The sequence below is a fragment of the Varroa destructor genome, unplaced genomic scaffold (genome assembly GCF_002443255.2).
Source record: "Varroa destructor unplaced genomic scaffold, Vdes_3.0 BEIS01000002.1, whole genome shotgun sequence".
NCBI lineage: Eukaryota > Metazoa > Arthropoda > Arachnida > Mesostigmata > Varroidae > Varroa > Varroa destructor.
In genome coordinates this window covers 30,023,898-30,049,451 of record NW_019211455.1, presented here as the reverse complement: position 1 = coordinate 30,049,451, position 25,554 = coordinate 30,023,898, and the positions used below count along the sequence as shown (strand labels likewise).

The 25,554-nt window shown below is 41.6% G+C and overlaps 1 protein-coding gene across 5 annotated transcripts in view; it reads right to left on the bottom strand.

Annotated features, from left to right (window-relative positions):
• Positions 1 to 25,554, bottom strand: part of LOC111244813 (protein sax-3-like) — an 87,005-nt gene that overhangs the window by 22,351 nt on the left and 39,100 nt on the right. The window contains exon 1 of one of the 5 annotated variants that reach the window (XM_086979851.1): positions 248 to 397. The exons of the other annotated variants lie outside the window; for them this stretch is intronic. Coding sequence (XP_086835977.1) covers positions 248 to 344 — 97 coding nt within the window. The 5' untranslated portion in view covers positions 345 to 397. Of the gene's footprint in view, positions 1 to 247; positions 398 to 25,554 lie in introns of those variants that run through there. 5 annotated transcript variants of the gene reach the window in all.

The following is a 25,554-nucleotide window of genomic DNA, read 5'->3' as shown; positions in this document are numbered from 1 at the left end:
CGGTATGCTCGTACGATCGGATTAATTCAGTACGAACCGCAAATTTCAAAGTATTCGCCGGATCAGATCGGCCACTACTGACGTGTTATACTACTAACTTTGTCATGCTAAATATTCCCCGTTGTTCGCTCATCTGATTATAGCTCCCGACTGTCAAATAATGAACAATACGAGGGTTCGTAATCATTCAACTGGACAAACTGTGTCCTTGGATATCTACAGTTTAGCCCTAATTGTAAATACTCACTGATCCACTTTCGACTGCAGAAGCTCGGTGCGTGTTTCCTGCAGTATTTGGTTATACTGCCCACTAGCGACCCCATTGTCTTCCCGTCGCTAAACATCTGATATATAACTTGATTATAAAGAGTTGCAGTATTCCTTATCGGGTAGTGGCTAGTTGTTCCGAAAGCTGGTCATAGATAAGGAAAAATAGAACATTTTCGTGTCTCTTCTGAAGCAGAAAACGATATCACGCATGAATTCGCGAGGCAAACTGAATGAATTGAAATAGCAACACTTGACAACAAAACTCTTGTTTGGCAAACGTTTTAACCCGTAATGTTTATAAAAGCTCAATACAGATTCGTAATAGGAAGTCACGTTTTCGTAGAACGAACTCTACATAGAGAAATGCTCGCACGGCGGTCAGGTACTCATACACTAGTCGTTAAAAGCTTCTAGCCAGCGGACGCTATCAACTACACAAATTAAATTGACCGCTAATTGTGGGCTGGGAACAGTTCCAATAACCAGCTAGTTATAGAGGAAAATAGGTGGCTTGTAGGTCGCCTTATTGATGTCATCCTCTACATAACATAACAGTAACGGTTCAGCAAGATATTTCCTCAAGCTTTTGCCATTCACCATTGCCTCTTACATTGCTACGGGCTTTTGCAGTGCTCCGAGCAGGCACGCGCCATAGGCATAGTCCAAATTGATGTGCTAAAAGTCCACGAAACGGTTCAGTGAGGTATCATTTGCAGAGTGGGTACGGCGGGTCAGACGACTATCAAAAGAAACTAACGAGGCGCGATAGTTTTGTTAGACACTAAAGTAGAGAGCACAGAAATAATAATTGTATTTTACCTTAAAGGAGAGGACTATACTTACGATGACCGATCTAATATTTCAAAATAGGTACTAATCGTCTAGAACTATTTGATTTAAACCGTCAAATATTTTAGGACCTGTATAAGCTTGGTGCTCTTCACAAAAGTATAATTTGTGTTTATATCTATGTAATATCTTCGATATGATAGCTCTATCACGGTCATTTCTTCGATCTAAGCGTTTCAGATCAGATCAAATCTAACGATACATTGCCTCTTAAGCTTACCCGTGTGTCTATCTGCGCTGTCGCTAAGACGCATTAGGCGGGCACCTATTCTAATCCATAATTTAATCCATAGTAATAAGGTATCGAATCTAATTTATCTAGTATATAAACGCATAATGGTATGGGTAAAATATTTGAATTAAGATACGTCGCGTGTTTCATAAGTGTGCGTCTTTTCGTCTGGCTTTTTACAGATCGTCGGTCCTGATTTTTAGCTAAACGTTGTTGCACTGCATGGCTGTTCCGTCCATGTCTGAAATGTGTCGTTCACGTTTTGACTGCATAAATACTGCGCTGATGCATTTTATTAGAAATGAGTTAGTCAAATGTTGGTAGGAGTTAATCAGGCTCAAATTGCGGTAGACGGGTAAGCATGGTATGTAGATTAAGTAATCTTAGGGGCCCTCTCATAAAGCACACCTCAAACAGGCTGATGCGACACAACGGGTGGAGACCAGCGTAGGCCCAAAGCATATCTATATGATACACCCTGTATTCGCTCTCGCGGGGAGAAATGATCAAATCCACAACCCGAACCATCCAATAGGGCCATTAAAACTACGGGCTACGCTTTTTTTTTGTTTGTTGGACCACACTCGTCGGCTTGTGATACTTTTCAAGGACTGTTTGCCAAATATCATCGAGTTACTTAGTTCCAGTGTCAACCCTATTTAGCTTTTTGTTGCGTGCAAGCAAGGAGCGTACATGTACAAGACTCCGCGAGCAACAATCTAGGTACGGGACAAGTTGTGCGTACGTCGAATGAACTTTTTTTCGCGTAAAAGGTATAAGTTGTTGATCCTATCAGCACTGTATAATAACTCGAGCCTATTTTATGCTTCGCTCGAATTAATGATTCACTCAGGAAAATTCAGAGTATACTCGATTCAACAACTGTTTCGTGAGTCGTCTCGTGTTTCGTGATCGAAAATCGGCGTATCCGACGCCAGCTCGCCTCTTTCCCCCCATACGAGCTCTGTACCGTGCACTCTAAGCTTGTTGCTAAACATGGAGTCTGTCGCTTGAGCAGCAGATGGGATGGTTACATATAGATACGGGCTGTACGATGCTAACGCCACTATAGTATGTAGCACAGGGAACTCCTTCTCTATTAACAAAGAAAGTATTAGGCTAGTCCAACACGGCAGCAAACGTGTGTAGCCATACCAATTATTGCCAATAGCGGACCTATTGTTATTATAAAATTAGATTTCAGACACAGGTGCCTGGAACATTGTCTCTCAATATAGCTCATTTTGCGTATTTTTACTTCTTAGCTGAGTTACTTTTAGACCGCTCAAGCAAAAGTTTCCAGTTGTCCTTACAGACGAAAATATGGCAACGGAGAGCATTAGTGTGACGTGGTATGGTTTCATATAGGCCCTAAAGGACCTGCCGCCTATCATAATGCATCTTGTGAAACAGAATTACAGAAGCAGGGGTTAATCGATCTGCGAATCACTCGTTGTGACTGAAGATTACGGAAATCTGTGAACGCTTAATATTTGAAAAGGAGCAATAGTCAGATAGGAAAGTAACGCACATTTATCTAGATAGTATTATTATAACGTATTCCTCATATATTCAAGATCAACTATTTTCCAAAAAAAAACACGAGTTCAGAAGAACGACAGCGGCTTCAACCATGAAAGCCTCATGAAGTAGCGAAACAATCGGTGCTGTGTGTCAGTCATTCAAACGCCAGGGAGCAGTGGATGTATTTATGTAAACGTATTTTACGCTGACGTTAAGTATTAAGCAGCAGCAGCAGCGAAACGCGGAAGGCATTATTTTCGCAAACGTATAGGGACAAGCTTAAGCTATCTTTTTTCTTAAAAGCGAAAACACAGGGCATTTTCACCTTGAACGACTCCTACCCATGTGTCGTACAGAAGAAACAACAGAACTCAGTGTAAACTGCCATTCAATAAGCTCGGCTTATAGGTGCGCAAAAAAAGAAAACATGACAAAAGTGTTGATCGCTTATATAAGTTGGTTACATAGGAATTTGTCAGACGTATTCTCTAATGGATGACTTTATGGAATGTAAATTTGCATCGAGACAAGCGCAGGCATCCAAAATCACGACGAAAAAAAACGGTTAGAAATTGGTTGTTCGAACAATGCTGGGTTCAATATCACAAAAAAGGGCTTATCTTCCCTTTTCCTCTGCTTATAACTTACTCCAATTGATGCCATATTGCTATAACACTTGTCGATTAAACCTCTGTTCTACCGTCCAAATTGTTGACGTCCACGCCTAGTCATCCACGCCGCCAATCTTAAAGATTTTATTATCTTGAAAGATCTGCGCAACCAGCCCCACTCTGGCAGCCGAAACACCAGCGTGCGGGAAATCGATGTAAATGGCGGAATACGGCTAGCAAGTAACGATACACGGCGAACGGTCGTTTCGAGTATAAAAGTCAGCGCTGATACTAAGGGTAACGGCCGCCCGTAGTACGCTTATAGTAGCACCAGCGGGAACTACACAATTTATAACTTTAGAGGACTCCAGCACTCTCTATTCCTATATATAATAGCATAGTCTGTTTCTTCCGGCTCGAGACCTCTGTCTGGCAACTCCTAATGCTCGCGACGCCCCAATGTGTCGCGCTGATATGTAGCTATATGCGGTCAGCCTGAGACACATACCGTAACTAATATTGTTAGCTTGGTGCTACGTAGCGGCTCACGACGACTAGTATTATATCAGCACACGAGCAATATACACACCCTAGCCTTAAATCGCAGCCTTCGAAAACTTTATGAATCTGCGTAACAAATCTTTGACTTCTGCCTTTCAAAGGGTCGGGCTCAAGTCGCGTGTCGGTCATTCCGTCTTATAATAGCTTGAAATCGCTGCTCTGGCACGAGTGGATTGCAGGCAGATTTCCACTTACAGTGTTAGGAACGGAAACATGCGTATCACACCGCGATTACAAAATTTAAAGTTGATTAAGGCAATAACCTGACGCGTTGATATGTTTCAGCTATTACTCTTATGATCATTATACAATGCAAAAAGCGCACTCGTGCCTCCAACATTAGGTCGTATAACGGTATTGAGGAATCAGGACCGATTCAGGCACCCTGGTGCTTGTTTACCCAATTTAGAAGTTTAAAGCTATGCGTGATTGCCAGATACCATGTCGGCCATGTATGGTGATAGCACCTTTTGAACTAAATGCGAAAAGCACGAAACGAACCGACGCTGTCGTATACGAGAAATGTGCGACGTAGCAGTACTTCCTATTTCTGTTCTTGGCTTACGGCTCCTCAATAGCACTTACGCAAATTAGCTGAATCAGGCTGAAAGGTGTGTGAAATAACATTCAGTTCTCTAAAGCGTAGCCCGTGACCCGCAGACCCAGCAAACCAAAAAGCTAAGCACGCGAATAAGTGGAAAAGCTTCAATCAGGCCACACTTGTCATGTGGCCTTTTCAAGTCCGGCAATTAAACGCAAAGGGAAAAAAAGTGTAAAATTAAAAAAAAAAGAAATAAAAAGCTCATATCTGTGGGCCTATCCATTAAGACAGACCGTAATGGTTCCCGTTTCAATAAAACCCTGCACTGTTGATTGCAGCTGTTTGAGGAGGTCGAAGGGCGGAGCAGATTAGGAAGATCAATTTGATTGGCTGTTGTCATCGAAAGTGGCCGAACTCATAGACAATGGTTCGGCTTTCGCAACGTATGTGAAGATCTGAAAAGTAGGTTGGTCCGGTATACTCCAAAAAATGTATGACTCTGCCGGCGACGGATTACCCCAAAATGCTAGAAAACGATGTGAAATGATATATTCCAATAGGCAATCCATAAACAACGTGCTTTTTCTAGAGGCTTACCATCTGGCTGCCCTCTTGGTTTCGCATTACTTCGACCCAGAAAGAGCACGGCATTGAGGTATTAGCTGTTGGTTTTACCAACAAAAGGATCACCGGGCACCAGTTGTTAAAGGAACCAATAATCTGACCGCCGCGGCTTCATCTTTATTGGCTCTTCGACGCTGTTTCTTCCACTCGTGCGTTGTACGCCTCCGTAAAGGGTAGGAAGAAAAAGCTCCGTTATAGCGTTGCTCCGTGAAATTCAGGCAAGCTCGAACGGGCCGTCCCGCCAGCGTTTCCTATCGTCACCAGACAGCGACGGCAATAATTACAGATCACTCTGGATTATGGTCATTGTTGTTGTCTTACGAATGTCTAGATTCTTTAGTGTAGTTTGCGCAGAGCGCATAGTTCTGTCCAGCTATTTCAGTGGCCTGCTACCGCCTCTTCTCTAGCTTTATGCCTTTGATACAAGTGTTCACATCACCATTAGATAGCAGCATGTATGGGATGTGACGCACGGCAGACAGAAGCCCTCGAAGATAAACATTACTAGCCGCAAGATGTCGAACATCCATGCTCCACATTAGGGTCACGAATTCGCGAATGAGCCTGTAGTTAGCAACTTCCGTTTGTTGTTTTGCCAACTTATCGTGACAAAGAGAACATTTTCAAATGAAACTGTTGTGTACACTAGTGATGCTAGTCAAATAAATGAAGGAGAATGGTACCTTAAAGCAGGATTAGGACCTGGCCAAAGCATCGGCGCGAACAACAGCGAAGGGACGCGATAGAGAGACAGGGTAAAAAGGGTGGTTTCATCTTCGAAGACTTTCTGACCGGCTACCAACCGCAGTATCTTTTTTATCTGGGTTCTTCGCTATCACTGAAGGAAGTAGCACACCAGGAACATCCTGAACAGTGACGCAGCAAAGATGCATCTAAATACTTTGACAACAACATGACACCCACGCAAATTGAGTTTCAGTGAAATAAAGATGTTTTAATGTTGGATAAATATAAGACATTTTATTTCCTATACGATAATAATATCCAGCTGAACGAATCACACCCAGCAAATCTATTAGCATACCGTTTTGGTACTAAGGACAATTAGGAGCGAAATGGTATGGTGTTGGTCGGACACCGACACGAATCCACAGACCTTCAGTTTATAGTAACATCAAAATACGACCAGTCGATGTCGCCCATAATGTGTCAAAATTAACCATATATAATAGGTCGAGAAATTGTTCGTAGTTTTCTATCTGTTTCAGTTTCATATAGCCTCTATTTACACATATGTGATTTTTGCAGTACCACATTTACGACCGCATACAGCTACCCTGTATACGACATCCACACATATTAAAATTGTATGTAACTCAAATATGTACAAAACTAGGCTATTAACTAGTACTTCATCATATTGAACGTATCCATTCTACGATACTGGTATTATTATAATTTTTACGCCAGCGGTGATATTCTGTAGCAACGACAATAGAAACGATACTTTTAGAACCTTCAGCTACCCGTCACCCGCCATCTATATAACCAGCGCGTCAGAAGGACAGGCCAATATCTATCCGGGGTCGAACGGTATTTCGTCTAACTAAACGTAGTAATTACAGAATAATATCGGGCAATCACCTTACCAGCGTATCTATCCTAGCAGCAACTGCAATGGCGAAAACGAGAAAAAAATAAACAAACGTAACGGTATAGCGCGTCGTCAAATGAATGAAGTGGGCAACGGTCAGCAAGAACACCCGAACACAGCAGTACATACCGATGAAAGTGCACGGTCGAACGACGTATGCCGGCCACGTCAAAGTGTCGTGCAGTGCTTGTTTGTACGTGTGTATCATCTCGCTTCTAGGAATCATTTTGTTATTAATATTATTATCATCATTATCTGTATGTGTGTTTAAACGCTGTCGTTCATTAGTTCTATAGGCTACGCGTTAGCTCTGCTGCTCACGGAAACTTTGAAGAATCAGCATTGGACGACAATCAGTTAACTATCTTTGACGGTATAGTGGTTCGACTGACATCTCAAAGAAAAGAGATACGGTGACCTGATTGACACAACAAACTATTGGTGTTGATAAAGGAGTATGATTTTTATTAGAGTTGCTCGCGGAAATTTAAGTTCACGCTCATCTAACGGGGTTTAATAATTCCGATGGGTCACTTGACCGCTTAATTATAGACCCTTTCACTATAATTAAAAAAAAAAAAAGCTGTGCGAATGTCAAGTAGGTACGCACACAAAAAAATATCTTACGATATACTAAACATCTCCACTGAACTGAACAAATCGACGATACCTTGACACGAACCAAAAAAAAAACAACACTTTTTTTTCATTCAGTCTCATACATACATATATATACTCTTGTTTCGAGAACACTGATCTTTCTAAGTTCCGTAGCTTTTATTACCATTTTATATCTTCTAACGTATGTCCGGATGTACGTCAGGCAGGTACGCACACCTGCACACCTTACGCGTACCGACTGCGCTGGTGTGCAATAATTCACCAGTAATTATCAGAAATCTAGTTGGCACTCTGCGTTTTCAAAAGATGTCGACTAAAACCAGCTGTCTTAGATATATAAATGTTTCCAAGTTGTGGAAAATACTGAAGATATCATTTAATATTATCCTAAATAAATAAGTAAATGAATGAATCTGTGTCTGATTTTGATCTTTTTTTTGAAACGCTTTCATTCAGATCAACCAACTAATACGTTCATATAAATGTGTTTCGGTATTTAAGTTTATAGAAGCGTCAGAGAAGAAACAAGGGCGCGCGCGTGTCGTGGCAGCTGCGCATATTACGAAGAGCCATTGCCCACCGGAAATTTTCGCTCGACAAGCGCCGCTCCGTCTTAATCCAACCAGAACATGAAGGCTAAACGAACTATCTCAACGAAAAAAAAAAAAAAAAGGAACAACACGCTCAAATAGGCCCGATGCATGTTCTCTTAAACAGCGTTACAATCTATCATCAATTGAATAGTACAGAAAGGAATATCCCATCTTCTATTTCGTGCATCTGTTTTGGTTGTTGACGCATTAGCTATAGGCCCGAGTGAGTGTCGATGATTAATGGGTGATCATGATAAACAGTAGCAATCACAATCGAAAACGTACGTTTTTTATTTCATTTTGTCGTTCATCGTGATTGTCGCCTCAGTCGTCTTACGATCTTTTTTTTTTTTTTTTTTTTTTTTTTTTACAATACCGACCATGTTGTTCGAGTCGTAATAGAGGAACTCTCATTACATTATTAAACGACGCAAGTTCTCTGCCGCGTCGATCTAAGGTGTACATAAAGTGAAATTAAAATACTATATATCAATATTAAATATGTGCGTCTTTCAGCATCTTAAATTTAAATTGAAACTAAACTCCTCGTCATTCTATATATTATCTATTATCGAGCTGACACATGTTCAACACAGTGATTAAGGCACTGATACCTCTTGGCTATTAGGATCATTTAAGGAACACTATGTTGCTGCGTACGGTGAGGTGCAGTAGATAGGTACCCAGCTGCGGTTACAGGAAGTTATAATTTGAATAACTAGGTGTCTGTGTTATATCGTTGATGCTTGATAGATGGTTTGGCATGCGAGGAAAAAGCTGTGCTCGAAAAACATGCTTTATTCGCGTCTACCGCCATTATCTTAATTAGAACAGTGATCGTTGTCATCGTATCGTTGCCCTTTAGTTCGCTTTGCCCTTTATATACGTTACATTCGCTGGCGGCGGCAGCAGCATCGTCGTCATCAACAACACCATTATTGTTACTATTACTATTGTGGTTGTTCTTTAATCATTGTCGTACCATCGGCCCGGCCGTGTCCGTGCAATAATATACCGTGTGAATTCTTATGGCTGTTTGTCAAAGGAGGTCGTCCGCAAATACACAAATACATTGAAATGAAGAGGAAGAAATAACGATTCCGCCAAATCGAAACACTGTAAGCTAAAGGGTTATTTTTTTTGTTGTCATCGTTATATTGTTGTCGTCAGCAAGATTCGGCTGCCTTTCCCATTGATGCCGCTGCACCATTCATAACCGCCGGTTTTCTTTTCACTAACCACCTGTCTCTTGCGCCCCCTCCCGTACCTTCACCCAGATTCAGACTGCCGATCGTGCAGGAATCTGCCAGTCTGTCAACGATAATCCAGTTTTCCTTTCATCCCTTTATATTGTTAATACAATTATTATTATGAAACATGTGTCTACGGCCGCTCGTCCGACCACCGACAACTCGCTTGCTACGTTTCTGATTTGTTCGGTCCAGCTGCTACTTCCTCTCGTACTACAACTCCTCCTAGAGAATATTCCCTTTGGACTCTCGAATTAATGATCGGGCAAACATAGATAGTAAAGATAAGGCCAATACTGTTCTCCAATATCTAAGCTTCGATTACCGGCATTATAGAAAAATGTTCTATCGCCAAAATGTACTGTAGAATACCTACTAGGTGCCAAACCGCTACTTGTAGTCACAAAAGGCGGCCTAGGGGCAAAAAGACAGGGAGGGCCAACCACTGCTGCTACACGCGGCAAAACTGTAGGATGAGCGAAGACAACACATCGACAAAGTCTAATTATCTCTGTTCTTTTTTGTGTTCACCTGCGATATAGACCCGGGCACGACGGCCTTAAAAGCACACATGCACATACACCACGATACAACAGGCCGAAATCTGGTAAGGGGAAGGAACAGCACAATCGGCGATGGTGGCGGCGACTCATCTAGATAGAGATATGAAACCTACGGGGTAGGGGTGCTCGACGAAGGGGCCAGTTTACAAGGAGATCAATAGACACACACATAGATACAAACACATATAAGAACACGTACACATACACACACACAGATATATGCCTGCAGATAGACAGAGAGACGGACGCACGAAGGAGGATATATCGACACACAATGACTATTATTCCTAGACACATGGACGCATGCGGTCCTTCCAGGCTGTAAACCGTCCCTTTGTGGCAGCTCCGCCTCCCTCAGCAACTTCCGTCCGCCTGGAGAGCTTGAAAAACAAGCGAACAATGTGGAATAGCTAAGGGACGTCTACAGAGCCACTTCTACCGCTTGCGCCGCTACAGCTACAGCAGTTAGCAACGTTGGGGCATTCGATGGCTGCGCCCTTCCCAAAATAGATTAATAGAAACGGGCTAAGAGCAAAAAAAGACAACGGCAAACAGCAGGAGCAACGAGAGGGTCCATCTGGGTGCCGGGACCGGTAGGGTCGCAACGCATAGAAATATAGCCACGCACACAGAGCAAGCACTAAACATCGGTATGTGATTTATTGGCACGCGTATGATACGCGTGCGTTTGAGAGAATCGACCAACATCCAAAAACTACTCATATTGAAACCCACAGACGCACAAACACCCACACGCGCACATATCTGAAACCATAACAACAGCATAAATGAACCGACATATATATATATATATGTCCGTTCGAATAACACAGACATATATCCGCTATCTTTCCGAATATTTATACTACGTAACAGCGAGGTTTTTCTCTTTTCCTCTATTATTGGTACCGTTGAGACCGGTGGCCATTCAGTCCCGGTGAAATACACGAAGAAAGTTGACTGATGGGTGAATGGACTGACATTTAAATTGAACTAATAGCCAGGAACGGGGAGCGGGCTATTCAAAAAAGTAGAAGTCAACTTTAATGAGAGGGCAGGAAGGGTGGTAGAAGAGATATCTACAATAAAGCAACAGCATCTAATAATCTGAAAAGCTATGGAAATGGTTATGACGTATTTGATTGGGCTTGTGCGCCCACCCGTTCACCCGCCCGAATTATGCTTTGTTATGATCAGAATAGTGCACAGCTACACGATTTGAATAACCTTTGGTCTGGTCAAATGGAGACAGGTTAATATGACATTATAACGTCCAATAGACGTTTATGCATATGCAGGTTAGTAAATTCAACGGCTAAGATTATCCCGATATAGATTTCGTTCTGGAATATCAACAACGAGTAACAACGATAGTAGATATTTTTCTTTTTGGTCTTTTTTCTGTGGCTCCTGTTCTATACAGAATGAAAACTCTTCAAACGAGCATTTTTTTTATTACCCTACAAGAGACGAACGTTCTGGTCAGAAGTTTTCTCATCCCCACATATCACACACCTGTGTGAATACTCAGCCAGGCGCCAATACAGTGACCTCGCTTTCGATTGACCGCGACGTAGCGTTAATCTGGGGTATACGTACCTCTACATATTTAGGGACAGGCAGACTGGAATAAACGCGCGACCTTAAGACCATCAGCTGCAGTTAGTCACTCACCTCGGCTCGCACACGCACCAACGAGGGCAGCTGAAGAAACCAACCCTGAATGTATAATGGCATATTCTAAGTCTCCTGACAACGGGTGAACACCTCGAGTATCGCTATTGCCATTACAAGAATCAAAGAATATGTCTCCTTGCCTTAATGAATTTCTTACATTACTGACGCTCACAGTATCTCAAAATGAACACAAAAGCGCGGTTGAATAATACGTTTACCAAGATCATATAAGATCGCCTGACCGCAAGCCCAAATAATCACGGCTTGAATAGATCGTCATACGATTGACTTCTGCCACGAATATGCTGTCGTTCCAGACAGGCCACAGGGTACACACCAACAAAAGGCCTGGCATCATGATACCTTTCAATCATCAACGAACTACTGTATCCTGCTATTGAACCGACCTTTGCCAAGTCCTATCAAGTAAGTTGTCCAGCCTATATTGCAGCCAAACTCGCTTGGGCATATAGAGACTAGCGAGAAATAGCGAATTGATTCGTTTACGACGGCCCCTGTGGACAGTCTAAACGGACGACATGAGCTTAATCAGATGCTTTACTTTTGTTTTTTATCAAATGTTTACAGTTTTACTGTTTCAGGAGCTACACATGTATAAGTGACTCCTCAAGCAGTTGACTGCCTGAGCACCATGAAGAATAAGGATAAATTCTAAGACAATCGTTTATAGTTAACTTTCGGAGAGTCAGATCGTCGAACAAAGCACATCTGTAGTTTTGTATTAGCTTTCACTTGTACCTGCTGTAGGAAAGAAACAATAAATGGCATATAAATGTAGCCTTCCTAAAAGTAGGCCTTGTATAGGAACACGTTTTTTGTCCTTAGTATGTCTGTTTGTTTTTGAGATCTTGTTCTCGTCTCAATTTCAATTTGGCAACCATTCTAGAGCGTGACCCACGTATGCTACTGTAAGTCGTTTTGTATCTTGACTGATTGCCCATCGGCAGAAACTTAGGACATCTAAATCAACAAAATCTTTATCATTTTATTTATATAACGGATCATTGTCCGTTGTTGTTCATTTCAAATTGATGACTGATTTATTCTTACACCACTTACGTCACTCGTATACCGTCCCCCATCCTGCAGATTCTCTGAAAGCGCTACTCATGCAAAGCGTGTGGATTCTTTCCACGCCGCATTAAGTACGCGACATTGTTAAGCACAAAGAGACCGCTCGGCCAGTGGGAATGCATGAACAGCCCGCGTCATGACGGGATCCAGGCTTGTAGAACGTAATCAAATTTATGTGTTAGCGAAAATCGGGACGCCATTGCACTAGTTCGATACGTCCAACGATCGTGACGTTCATTTCGTCAATTCGCTATAACCGAAATTCTTACTCAAGAACGACAATGATGGGAAGAGGGGAATTTCCAGGAAGGAAACGAACTCTGTCTGAGCGGAGGACGCGCATGTGCGAGGCAACAGAATCATTAAACGAGCAGTGAAGACATTAGGTGGATAGACGAGTGCACGGGCGAGAACACGGCATGCGCGCAGACAGACAGAAGAAATGACGGGCCACGAGCCAGATACGATTCCGAAGAAAAGGTTTAACGATGCTGCTATTGACGGGAAGACAGCCCAAACTCTCAACTGCGTGCGCTGAGTAGACGGAGCTAGGAGGCAAACATTTTATTGTTGCCATATTAACACGAATGTAAACATTAAGGTTGCACCCATAATTGAAAAATACAGAAAATATGCGTGTAAGTATTAGTTGGCCCAATGACGACGGTAGTCGTCTTCTTACTGGCGGCAAAAAGAGTATGAAATAAGTTTTCGCTGTCTTTGGAAAGCCCAATATTTGCGTATCATATACACTGGGACGACTGGAAAACCGACACGTTACCCAAAGCTGTCAAAAGGCACAAACTTTTCCCGAAAATATACCGACACGTATATTGCGCTTACGATAACTAGCTTGCCTAAACATAGCGCCGTTTAAGGCTAAAAGCGAGGCCTGTCCTTGTCTGTGTACTAGAGCGCGTTCCCTAGCATAGTAAACATGGCGCAGGACATCCTAGACACCCTCAGCAGCGCTTAGGGCCAAGCTATCTCGACCGAAAGGAGATGCTGTGCAATTTTGGCACAAGGAAAGGAAGGGCAAAAGATTTAACTTGCTGTCTGCTTGTGTCTCAATATACTACGCTGAGATCGAAAGAAATTACGCATTAGTTTATTTAATGGGCTCCGATTTGAGCGTCGCCTTTGCGTTCGTTAACTTAATTAGTTGACGTCAGTCTACTTCCCGTTAAGTTAGTTTACCACACACGGCGTAGACAATGCCGTTATTATTATTATTAATATACCTATAGATAGCAATATATACGACTGAGTTGAGCATAGTGAATGGCCTCCCATTTCATCAGGTCGTGTCCCATCAATGCGACCACAATGAGGTGCTGCCCTGCCGCTGCTATTAAAAGCTGTTCATTTACTCCGCTTTGACATTTTTCCCCGTTACTAATGTTATTGTTATTGACCCGCCTAGGGCATACCAGCGCCTGACAATTTCGACCAAAACATATTGTGTCTACTGGGCGTTTGGCCGTATGAGTGTGTGTGCGCATTTTATACTTACAGCAAGTAGGCGATCATCGTGCCGCACATCCGACTAATTTTTTTTTATTTTGTGAAAACGAAAGATACTAGAAGACATCGGCGATTCATTGAAATAACGAGCGAAACTAAGTTATGCTAAGGAAGTTATTATTTTGAAACTAGAACGCTAGCTATGTGCGCGTCATATCGTTGCAGTTTTTCCTTAGAAGCGTAGGTAGTTTAACAAGTTATATATAATGTTATGTTAATTATGTCTACTTTAAAGAGCTTAATGAAATCGAAGTACTGAGTAAAGCTCGATTAAAATAGATATGCCTCCTTGGTCTAGGTGTCTTTCAGAACCATCGCTCCCTTAGAGACTGTTACATTATTGGGTACTTATTGGATTGGGCTCTTTGGGTGCTTATGTAATCGCAAGAAGACCATAGATACAGAATTAACGATCCGGAAATATTTCTGCCTCGAGCCTATGAGCGGTTAGTTATGGCGTTTGGCGCATGCCTGAGTACTCAATAAGAATATCTGCATTTTATCATAACAAATATACAGCAAAACCAGTACGAGTAAAAAAAGCATGCTTTCTGTATTAACTTTCTGAATAAACACAAATGATTCTATTCTAAGCGATTTGGCTGAAGAGACAAGAAGTTCAATGAGACAGCTGCAAAAACTGGCAGAGCTTCAACACTGGATCTCTGTATTAAAAGCACTACGTAGGTGCAGTGAGTACAACCTTATTTAATATACAGACTGCGAACGGGTTCCCGTTTTGCAGTCGAAATGCAGAAGTTAACTTGCGTGCAGATTTTTTTTTTTTGAGATCCAGCTTAGGAAAGGTAAATTTTAGACACGAGCTCTCCTAAGGACGAAAGTTTATCGTACATAAAACGATTGGATCTGTCCACCTTATACATTACCGAAGCATTCGCCGTTTTTTGCAAATTTTTCTCAACAATACATGAGCTTGTTTCTACTTTTCACCTCACCGATTGATCTCCATCACAAATGCGCTTAATAAAATTATTGAAAGTTTCGAAAAAACATCTTTGCCGAGCCACGGATACTGAAGCCTTTATATTTAGGATTTCATCCTCTTTAAGTAACTATTCACTTAATAACCAAGTATCCATAATCAGCGCTTATTTACATGGTTACTTGTGAGGCTTATGCTGCTCGTTCAGACTTGTTAAGCTATTCCCTCTACCTTACGGGATATCGTTTGCCGTCAATGCCAGTCCACCCCACCTAACTTCACCAAGCAAGTCGAATCGGAGCGATGCAGCCCCATGTGCTCTCTCTAAGGGGCAAACTGGAAAAAGAAAATTGGGATCTTTGCAAAGGTAAAAGCAGTATATGAGATGCCTCTACGTCAAAGGTCTAAAACCTGACTCCAGATTCCGTGTACAAATCTGACTGTGTCTCTGTCTACACACGGCTGAAAACGAGTCCACTCATGGCATGAGGTAGGCAAGGACACGACTCTGAAGAGCCTGTCCTTACTTCAGCTGGCTTAGGTATCGGAAGCGAAAGGGTGGTGATTGCCCGCGTGTATCCGGAGGTGGTAGATTAGAGTGAGGCAACGGCACAGGCACAGAGGGAGGTGGAATGTCAGTATGAAGGGTATTGTGTGTACCGTTTTTCTCGGGGGGAACGTGGCTTAGGCTCTGTTATGGCAGTTTGTCTGTGTCTGGGTCTGTGAATGTACGTCTACAAACATGTAGGCCAGGGCAAGACGACAGAGGTGGGTGGCGACGGTGTCCCACTGTAACAGTAACTCGCAGGCACTATCAGTTTGCTCAGGTTTGCCTACCTTTGCCTTGTGCCTTTTTCTCTCTGTTTAGGTTAATGCAGCTTACGCACAACTAGTATGAGTTGGCGATTGGTGCAGTTCCAAATGCTACCGGCAGAAATTGTAGTGCAAGAGCGACGACGACATGGTGGAGCTTGAATGTTCGATAAAATGGAATCGGAGAAGTACAAAAGTTCTACGAACCACATGATAAACAGCAAAGTTCGAGAGGTTATTGACAGTCTAGACGGGACAACATTTTTAAGCAGTCATCTTTGAGATTCGAAGATAATTTAGCAAGAAATTATTGTTTTGCTGTACCATAGTTATCTGAACTTCAGTTGAGCGAGGCAGTTTTTACATCCTACATTGCATTACAACATGGGTCATGTTGTGCCTTTTTACAATAATTCCCTATTGCTGCTACCGAATCGTTAGTGCGCAAGCCTGGATAACAGCAGAACGAGACAAATTTCTATGTTTAGCGTTTTTCGCTAGCCAATGCGTCTTTAACTGTACAATAGGTATCCTCGTTTTATTCACGTAAACGGTGGAATTTTCCCCGTTCAGATCGTACTCGTGTACATTGATATCTCTGTAGGTCGGTTTCAGTTTCAAACCAGCTCCTGCTTTCCGTTTATTGTCCACGTTTTGTCCAGTTATTGTCCGGTTTTTATTAGAAAACCGAGTAATTTTTTGTGACATCGCCACATACAGATGGGCGCAATACGCGTTCAATTTTTCATCATCGAAGAAGCGAATCAAAGTCATTCATTTGTTTCTCCGAGAAAGCAGAACCATAAGGCGCGCAGGGCGAAGGTACACGGAAAAGCATAAAAACCTTAAGACATATGGTTGAACTATTCTTCGATTTTCAAATCCTTCTCTAACGTTTCTATGCATCTCCACGTTTGCACACTCCCCAGTATTGGACAGGTTTTGTCGTCGGCGTTGTTGTTACTGCTGCCACCAACTCAAGCATCACTGTTCATTCACTGGAACAACAAAAACACCGGTAAGTAACGCGTCTAAAATGGCCAGCAACAACTGACGTCACTAGATGCAGCTCATTCGTTGCTCAAAAAAATTGTATGCGTCATTACTTGTCCGTTATTTTAGCGTGCCTGGCTCTTCCGTCACGGTTTCGTCCATCGGCCGACTGTGATCCTTTCAGCGATGAACGTATTACTGTTAGAAGTTGTACAATGTTTGTTAACTGATGGTGCATTTTTTTGGCGGTGCGCTGTTTTCATTCGGATCGAAAGGCACCGCGTTGTAGAAATACGTAAGTGCAACGTAACATAACGGATGGAAGAGGCAATGTTCGATGAATCTATTTCGTGACCATACAGTCGAATCGGATAGTATCTCTAGAGGATACCCGGTACCAAAAAACACTCAGTGTGGTTACAAACTGTCAAAGAGAGAAAAAAAAGTTTAGGACGAAATTGAATGAGCCTGTCAAAGCACTATGGTGTTACACTATATGGATCGTTTGCCACCAGAACGCCCGATCTTTGCGACAGATCGAAGCCGAGACACTGCGGACGAAATAGAAAGTTTATGACAAACTGATTCAAGCAGCTCTTTGATTTATCAACTGATCCGCACTATTATTTACCTTAAATCATGTACCATGTGTTCCAAAAATGATGTACTACTTACGTTAAATAAAAATAACCACCGTAACCATACAACTATAGTTTACACAAGGCATATACACTATTTCACCCTATTACGTCTCAAACGGCTAAGCAATATAAGATGCACCCTTTTCGTTAACGACTTTCGCCTTAATGTAGCCCTCTATAAATACAGTAAAATGTACATGCTGTATAAGCATCCTACTACAACCCCAGCGGGTTGGATAATAGGACCATGTTCGGCTACTCCATCATCTGGAATTTTCAAGGATTTCTTTTGGATCTTTCCCAGTTTTGAGTGGATTTTTCAAGGGTCTCCTTTCTTCTCACTGGCGTCTTTCAATAATGATAGTTATCATAAGTTAAATTACGTTACCGTAGCATACTATAAACCTATCCACGTATTGTATGTTGTCATATGTTGTTCTTTTCGTGTGTTATGTTAGATCGTTCGAAACGGAATGTTGCGGATCGCTTAAACGACGAGCTATTAGAAAAGTCTTGTTGCGTTAAACAAAGAAGATTAAACAATTATCTAAGGTTAGCGATTGTCACACCAGTTCGTTAAGAGTGCCTTACTCGCAGTAGGGGAAAACCAAAGTATGGGACCATCATATAGACCTATGTATCCCCGAACTTCAGGAAAGATTAGCAATAGCGTAGAAAGGTACACCCTTACGCGTCTTTATAGGTTATTTGTTTTTTTTTTTTTAAGGCAGTACGTATATTGTGACAATACCAAATTTTGCATAATTACTGGCTTTATCAAATCTATTGATATAAACTCTTCTATACGAAACTATTTTAGGGTCAAACTTTTAACGACAGGGCTTTTTTTTGCTTCTTTGGGTGGCTAAGGTAGCCGTATAAGCGGTTTTTATATCGAATCCTTGCCCCTCTGCCCCGTTGCCTGATGTCGAACAAGGGGCACCCATTGCCTCGAAATGGGTAGTAGTTAGCTTGATTGTCGACACTCATACAATCAGCCACCTTCAATTGTCATTCGGTTCTTCCCAGAAATCAGAACATCAGGGACACCGAGAAAATTTTACACAAGTCTCAACCCGAAGTCCTTTTTGAGAAGCTCATTTCGGTATAGGTCGATTTATTTTTCGTTCCTTTTTTTTAACTTGTTTGTTTAATAGCCGTTCCCGATTTCGCAAGACATCAACACGATGCCAGTCTTAAAATACGAAGGAATCTGAGAACTTAATAACGAGCCGAGCTCATCTATCGCCATGCTACCTGGATGCGCGTAATTTATCCGTAATTATCTAAAAAGTTCTCTTAAATATATATTAAATTAGTGAATTCAGCATACAACATTTAGATGTATAGGTATATGGTTCATTAGTGTGTTGGTTTGGAAAGGAAAAAGCATATCTCTTGCTATAAGCTATATTTGAATTGGAAAATATATAAAAAAAAAAAAAAAAAAGTAGTTGAATTCTTACAGCGCGGTGTACGATTAGAGCAATGTATACGTACTTGACCTTTGCTGTAGAATTCTAGGTAATTATCGATAAGACGTCACTTTGACGCCATCACCTAGCATCTGATGTTGCTGACAGTGGGTGGGATATTTTCATTTTGTAGCTTTCAGTTTCGACTGTGCAATCTATTGAAAAACTGAGTTTTCTTTGTCTTACCTCGTTATTGCAATTGGTAGCTTCATCGATCTGAATCCGGAAAGCACGCACTCTGGCGAGGGGGTTGGCGTTGCCAAAAAATTGCCACTTTCTACATAGCTTGCGCGAAAGCCATTGCGTGATACGACCGATAAATCTTATCGCTCTTCCCATGATAATAACAATAATAATGGCCGGCTATCGGTTAGCGTTTCCACATCCAATTATTCGACATACTTAGAGAACAATCTACGCTTCTACGTCGCGCGACGGTCCATCTTTCTACAATACTTACTATGTTGTCCTCAATTTCAGCTAGTTTAGGTAACAACCAATCCGGTCGACAACACTTTTTTACCATATTGCATACCATACCATACTGCCATATTGTTTTCTGCACTGGATGTTTATCTGTGGATCGGAAGCGACGGAAACGTACGTTAGCATCGTTAGTACGTTACTTCGGATAAATGCAGGCATACTATATACATACCACATGTTCTTTGTGTCTTATTTGGGCAAACTATATCGTTTATGCACTCAGAAGCCTCTTTGAGTATTTCTAAAATCATTCCAGCAATACAACACTTGAGTCATTACAGAGCATAAGTATGGTATATCGGTGTGTGTGTGTGTGTGTGTGTTATTATAGCATAAAAAACTTTACAAAGTAGGGCTATTTAATAATCTTTTTTTTGGAGGCTGAGGGCATTATGCAGACCAGACTTCATATATTTGTTCTTTGTCTGGTACTGTGGGATCTCACCCACTAAACCCTGGGCCCCCTCATAAGCTTGGACTATGGTTCGGGATATAGTTTGATATTGCTTCGAAAGAGCTATTTAATAACCTAAACAGACGATCTTAATGCCTCAGGTTATTTCCACATAGAATTGATGCTATTAATGGGAACGATAAAGGGCTCTGTTACAATTCAGTATGTGATATATACCTAATGCTATTCTGGCAGGTTTGTTAATAAGGTTCAATGCTAAATCTAAAGTTCGATAATGATACCTGGGATAAGTATAGTACCTATCTTAAGAACAGAAAGAACTGCCGTGCTACTTATACGTTAGATATATTATATATTACGTTATATATTAACGAGAGCATTTATATAATACAGAGCTAGATATCAACATAAAATCTGCGCGTCGCCTGGTCTTGGCATGTCTTAATTGTCTTGAAGCCAGCTCATCTTTGTGACGCCTTGTTTACCTATGAAAGAAAGGTTATTATATAACAAAGATGTAGTGTTTGCATAAATTAGTTCTTAAAAATAAACGAGAGATAATTAAGCAGAAGAATGAAATAATCTGTTACGAGATAATATGAATTAGTCTTATTTAAGATGGCTTTGAATGTAATGATGTATGTACCGGTAAGACCTAGGTATCACTTCTAACGCTGACCCTTAGCTCCGAACTTACGCTATGAAATGCTCAAAGGCAGCTTGGCGGCTATACGCAACCTTACATATTACGAGCTTTTATTCCACAAAGCTGTAAATTTTACTAGCAACTTTGTAATATATTGATTGTTCCTAGATCGTTATTTTGCTTACAAGTATGGTCCCCTTTCATCGTGGCGAGACAAATAGCATTTTACATAAATAGCCGTTTTTTTTTTTGGAGGACTAGCATAGAAATGTGGAGTGGTCCGTGGGTCCTTTGAGTTGCAAAACATTGAATGTCTTTACAGAGCGTATAAGCTACGAATGCTCGGCAAATGACATAATAACATCTCTCTAAACGACCTCTTTCCGCACAGACGTGTCTATCAGTGCTTTGAAAGTAGCCACTTTCGAGACCGATAAGAATTTCTATTCAAGCTAGGCGGCAAGATTAGTTCGAGAGAGGACCGTCTTGTAAGACTTTGCATAGCGTATTATCGTAATTAAATTATTATTACAGTAACATTCATTCAGGTCGTTCGCACGTCACACTTTTTATATGGAGACAAGAGTTATGGTCGAACGTAAAAGATTGACCGCGGTGTTCGACCTAATGAATGGCTCGCCATTTTTATGTCCATGAACAAATCGATGATTGAACGAGGCTGTAAATTGCGAGCAGTCAGCATTCGTGGGTGGCGTGGACGTTTGTTTCTAGGAAGTCCCGCTGTTTAGACGTGAAAGCGAAAAAAATTGAGATCCGCGTGCCGCCGGATGAACCGACCTCGACTTTTCTCAAAGCTCAACGTTACAACGAAGCCAGATAGATGAGTTACACGTGTTCACAGTATTCGTTGAATGATGAAAGAGTAATCATATGGAGCTTTTTGACTATTCTACAACACAGAATTTCAACTGACACTGCGCACAATGTCTACAAATGCAGGTTGAATTTTTCTTTTTTGTTGAAGTTCCGATAGGAATCTCAAAATGTGCTCTCAATGAGCTCAAGCCAATATAGGCGCACCCTGCCGGTCCTGATATTGCTACACGGTACCGAGTTTGTGTTGGACGCAAACTGGATAAAGACCTGATTTGTTGTCTCAGTTTAGCACATGAGCTCACTCTGCCTCGAATAGAGATACACGTATAAAAGCAACTTGTCGTATCCGCATTATTGCTTACCTCGAGAAGAAATATCAACTATAAATGAGCTTGAAATAGTGCACACGACCAGTCACAGGTTAGCTTGACGGCATCAGGTAGCTTTGCCTAAATGTACATTGCGATAGCAAGTAGCGGAGCTTGTCATTAAGAAAGTTTAGGTAAATAAACGAACGAACGAACGAACGCATTTACTGGATAACTTTACGCCTGCGTCTACTATATTTATAGTATAAGTTTGGATATTGGCAGCTTTATATATATGACGGTGGCGAGCTAAAGGGAGGGCTGTTGGGGGCAAGCAGTTATTCCAGTCTCACTTTTTCTGCAATGATTCGTGATGATTCTTTGCCTATATAATGGCTCCCTTACGCGGGGTTGGTTAGGAAGCCCTCTTGCCTGCCTACCGCTGTGCTACACCGTCGCCCCCTGGCTCGAATGTGGAGCCCTGTAGCTGCTACTTGTTCGCCTGGCAGCCACTAGAAAGGACCGATATGTGATATGAAAAGGGCCTGTTTGTTGGCTGGCGGATACTGGCCCACCTTGGTTTCCTAACGATGCGCTGGTTGATGCGGTTGCGTGGGGCATCGTAGTTCGCTTAGTACCTATCGTACATATACATACATCTCACACGCACACAAGCACATATATGTTATAGAGTAGACACTGTCACTAGTAGATTAGGCTTGCTTAGTTGCTTGCCCCTGATTGGCGCCCGACCGAAGAGAAGGTCCCTTACGGGTCGTATCAGGACTCGCCCGACTATGCTCAGCCCCGTCGGGCAGAGCGGTGGCAACGGACGCGTCTGCTGCTAGCCGTTAGCTAGATGCTTTACTGGCGCTAGTGCTGAATGGGTTTGTACGTATATGCGTGTATGTGTGGGCCTTCGCATCTGATCGCGTACCATCATTACTGCGTGCCAACGCTGCTCGAGGGAGCCACCAGCGGGATGTAGAAAAGAGAGCGAGCCAGACTCTCCGGTTGGGGCGTATAGGGGAATTCGACTGTTGGTTGGGGAACGGGGCAAGAGAATCGCGTATACAGCAGTGAGTGAGCTCATGAGCAAGCATTAGACACTATCTGGATCATTGATCTGAACAAATAACTGTGTCTCTCGTATGCGCATTTAAGCACATGCCTGTGTGGACGTGTATTTATATTTGGTGCTCATATGGCTATCTATAAGGTAGTCAAATCGCACAGCTGCTATTATTATAATTATTACATGCATAATTTATATTCTGTAGAACGATGCAGGCACTGATAATTAGCTTAAAGGATAGTTTCTTTGTAAGAGATGCTAGGTTTCCTAGGTAGATATTTTCCCTTAAAATTGTATTCCATAGTGTTCTGTATGTCCTATTCCACGCATAATGAAATCATTTACGAACTGGAAGAAATATAGTTTCGTATTTTTCAGTTTGAACAAAACGTATTGACAGCTTTTGTTCTATAAATTGCGAACAAAAATATAGGGCAAAATATGTACATCGACGTCACAACCCTGTTTAGTACAAATTCAGCCTTGAAGTGATACTACAGAAATTCAAAGTAAACCGCAAATGTACGACTTCCTGCCATAACTATTGGATTTAAGATGTCCAAATCCGTCCACGCACAAAAGGGTATGCAATATCGTCGAAATGGTCTTTCGAGTGATGACTCGAAGGGGTTATCACACGAACTATACATGACATTTATGGACTTTGCTCGGTATTTATTATCAATTTGCCACTAAAATACATGTCTCACACCAGCCAGAGTTTGGTTAACTTGATCGTTGGGTGGGACCAACTTGTCGAATAGGGTCCAAACGAACATAAAGAAATATATATATATTTTTGTCCCAGCAGTAGTCAGACTATTGGCGATTGAGCCATACTGTACGCTTTATGAAGGCTATATAGAAGAGAGCAACTTTAATGAGCACTGATACTGCAAAATTTCGTTTCCTATTCGATGTACAGGTCTATACGCAGCCGTCTATACATATGGCGTCACTGATAGTAGAACGCAATCAAGTTGGCTATAGGTGACCGAGCGTTACGTGTCACTTTCAAATCATCAAGTAATAATACGTACATATTAGGTATTACGTATCGTTTGTCCGCATGGGGCATGATTGACATCCGCATGTATGATTGGGCCTAGTCAACCTGAGTGATAATCGATATTGTAATGATTGTTTTACTAATTCTAAACGCAATAGAAACACCACAATGCTTTGTTCGAGTTAATCGAACAACTAGATCCGAAGAAAATCATCAGGAACAAGCTTCTTATCCTAAACACCTTTTCTTATGCCTTTTTATTAATAGAGCTCAATGAAAAGAGATAAAAATTTTCCCATTTGTTAGCTATACTTCACTGCTTGTTATCGACATTTTTTTTATTTACCCTATTTCTTAGAAGTCCGATGGCCAAATCGACAAGGCGTGCCATACTATATCGTCGCATTTTATTATCATCGGTACCGTTAGTTCTGTTTCTTTTTTTCCTCACATACTATGCTTTTTCCTGATAAAACATTCTCAAAATGCTGCTATGTTGAAGCAGATGTTGAAAAACCCCATCGGCTGCAGCCAGCATTTTTCTGGCCAATGTAAAACAAGCGAATTAGTTGCGTTTCAGCCTGTTTTTACATAGCTGCCTCCATTCTACGGTGTAAGCTGTATGGCATATGATTTATACCAGCGTCGTATTCGTTGCTTTTCATTTCGTTATCAATAGCTTAAAAAGTAAGATAACCGATGACAAGATTAAGACAATAGAGAGATAAAGTCTAACTAACAAACGCCAACCACTTATGCTCGTCCATTGTTAGGTGTTGACGAAAACCGGATAGCCAAGAACTCGCCTGTTTTGTCAAAAAAACGAGGCACAGCAGGGCTGCTCGTTTATCGACCGTCATCGACCCAAAATCGAACGCATTGATAAAACAGGAACGCGGTGAAATTTTCCTCATTGGTGGGACTAGTTCCGAGGGTCAATTCTGTTTAATGGCCACCATTACCACAACCCTACTGGCCGCTGCTGGACCGCTCATTTTTGGTTTCGTCCATGAAGTGCGTACTATATTGGTGGGCACTAGATAGCTTAGGGCGTACATAAAAGCCGAAAATATAGTTTGCCAACCGGAGCCAGCGAAATGTTCTGCGTAAAGCAAAATATTAGCTTAGGAAACAGAGATATTATTTCGCTCAATATCACTATTATTATTATTTTTAGTTAGAAGTAGATAGTTATCAAACCTTATGAAAATAGCATAGCAGTAAAGCAAATATTAATTTCTGTGATAGTTAGCTAATCAGAGTTGTTCTTTTTTCTATCTGGCGGAAGAGGCCCGTTGTTTCCATCAAGCTATCATGCTACTTCATTTATCTGCAATAGTTAGCTTCGGATTTGCTGTATAGCTATTTCCGTCCTGAACGAAGTGGTTACTTACTCAACGGTGTATACGTTTCGATGCAAGGCCTACGATTTGGCAGACTGACGAATTGCTACGGTAAACTAATGACGCAGTCAACTTCACTATAGCAATACAAAACCGCATAAACAATTTGACGATCAGGATGTAACGTGGCCTGTGCTCAGTCTCATTAGACAGAGCTAGGTAATTCTAGTGGAGATTCGAGAGCATTAATACAGAGAGCCATCGTAACAAGTGTTGACCTTACACACGACCTAACTATAACAGGACTAGTATTGACGTTGCAGCCGCTGTCTCTCGAAAAGTCTCCCATTATTTGCATTGTGTTGTTATCTAACTGCTTCTGCTAATTTGTTTTACTTCACCAATTTTTCTCGATCTTCT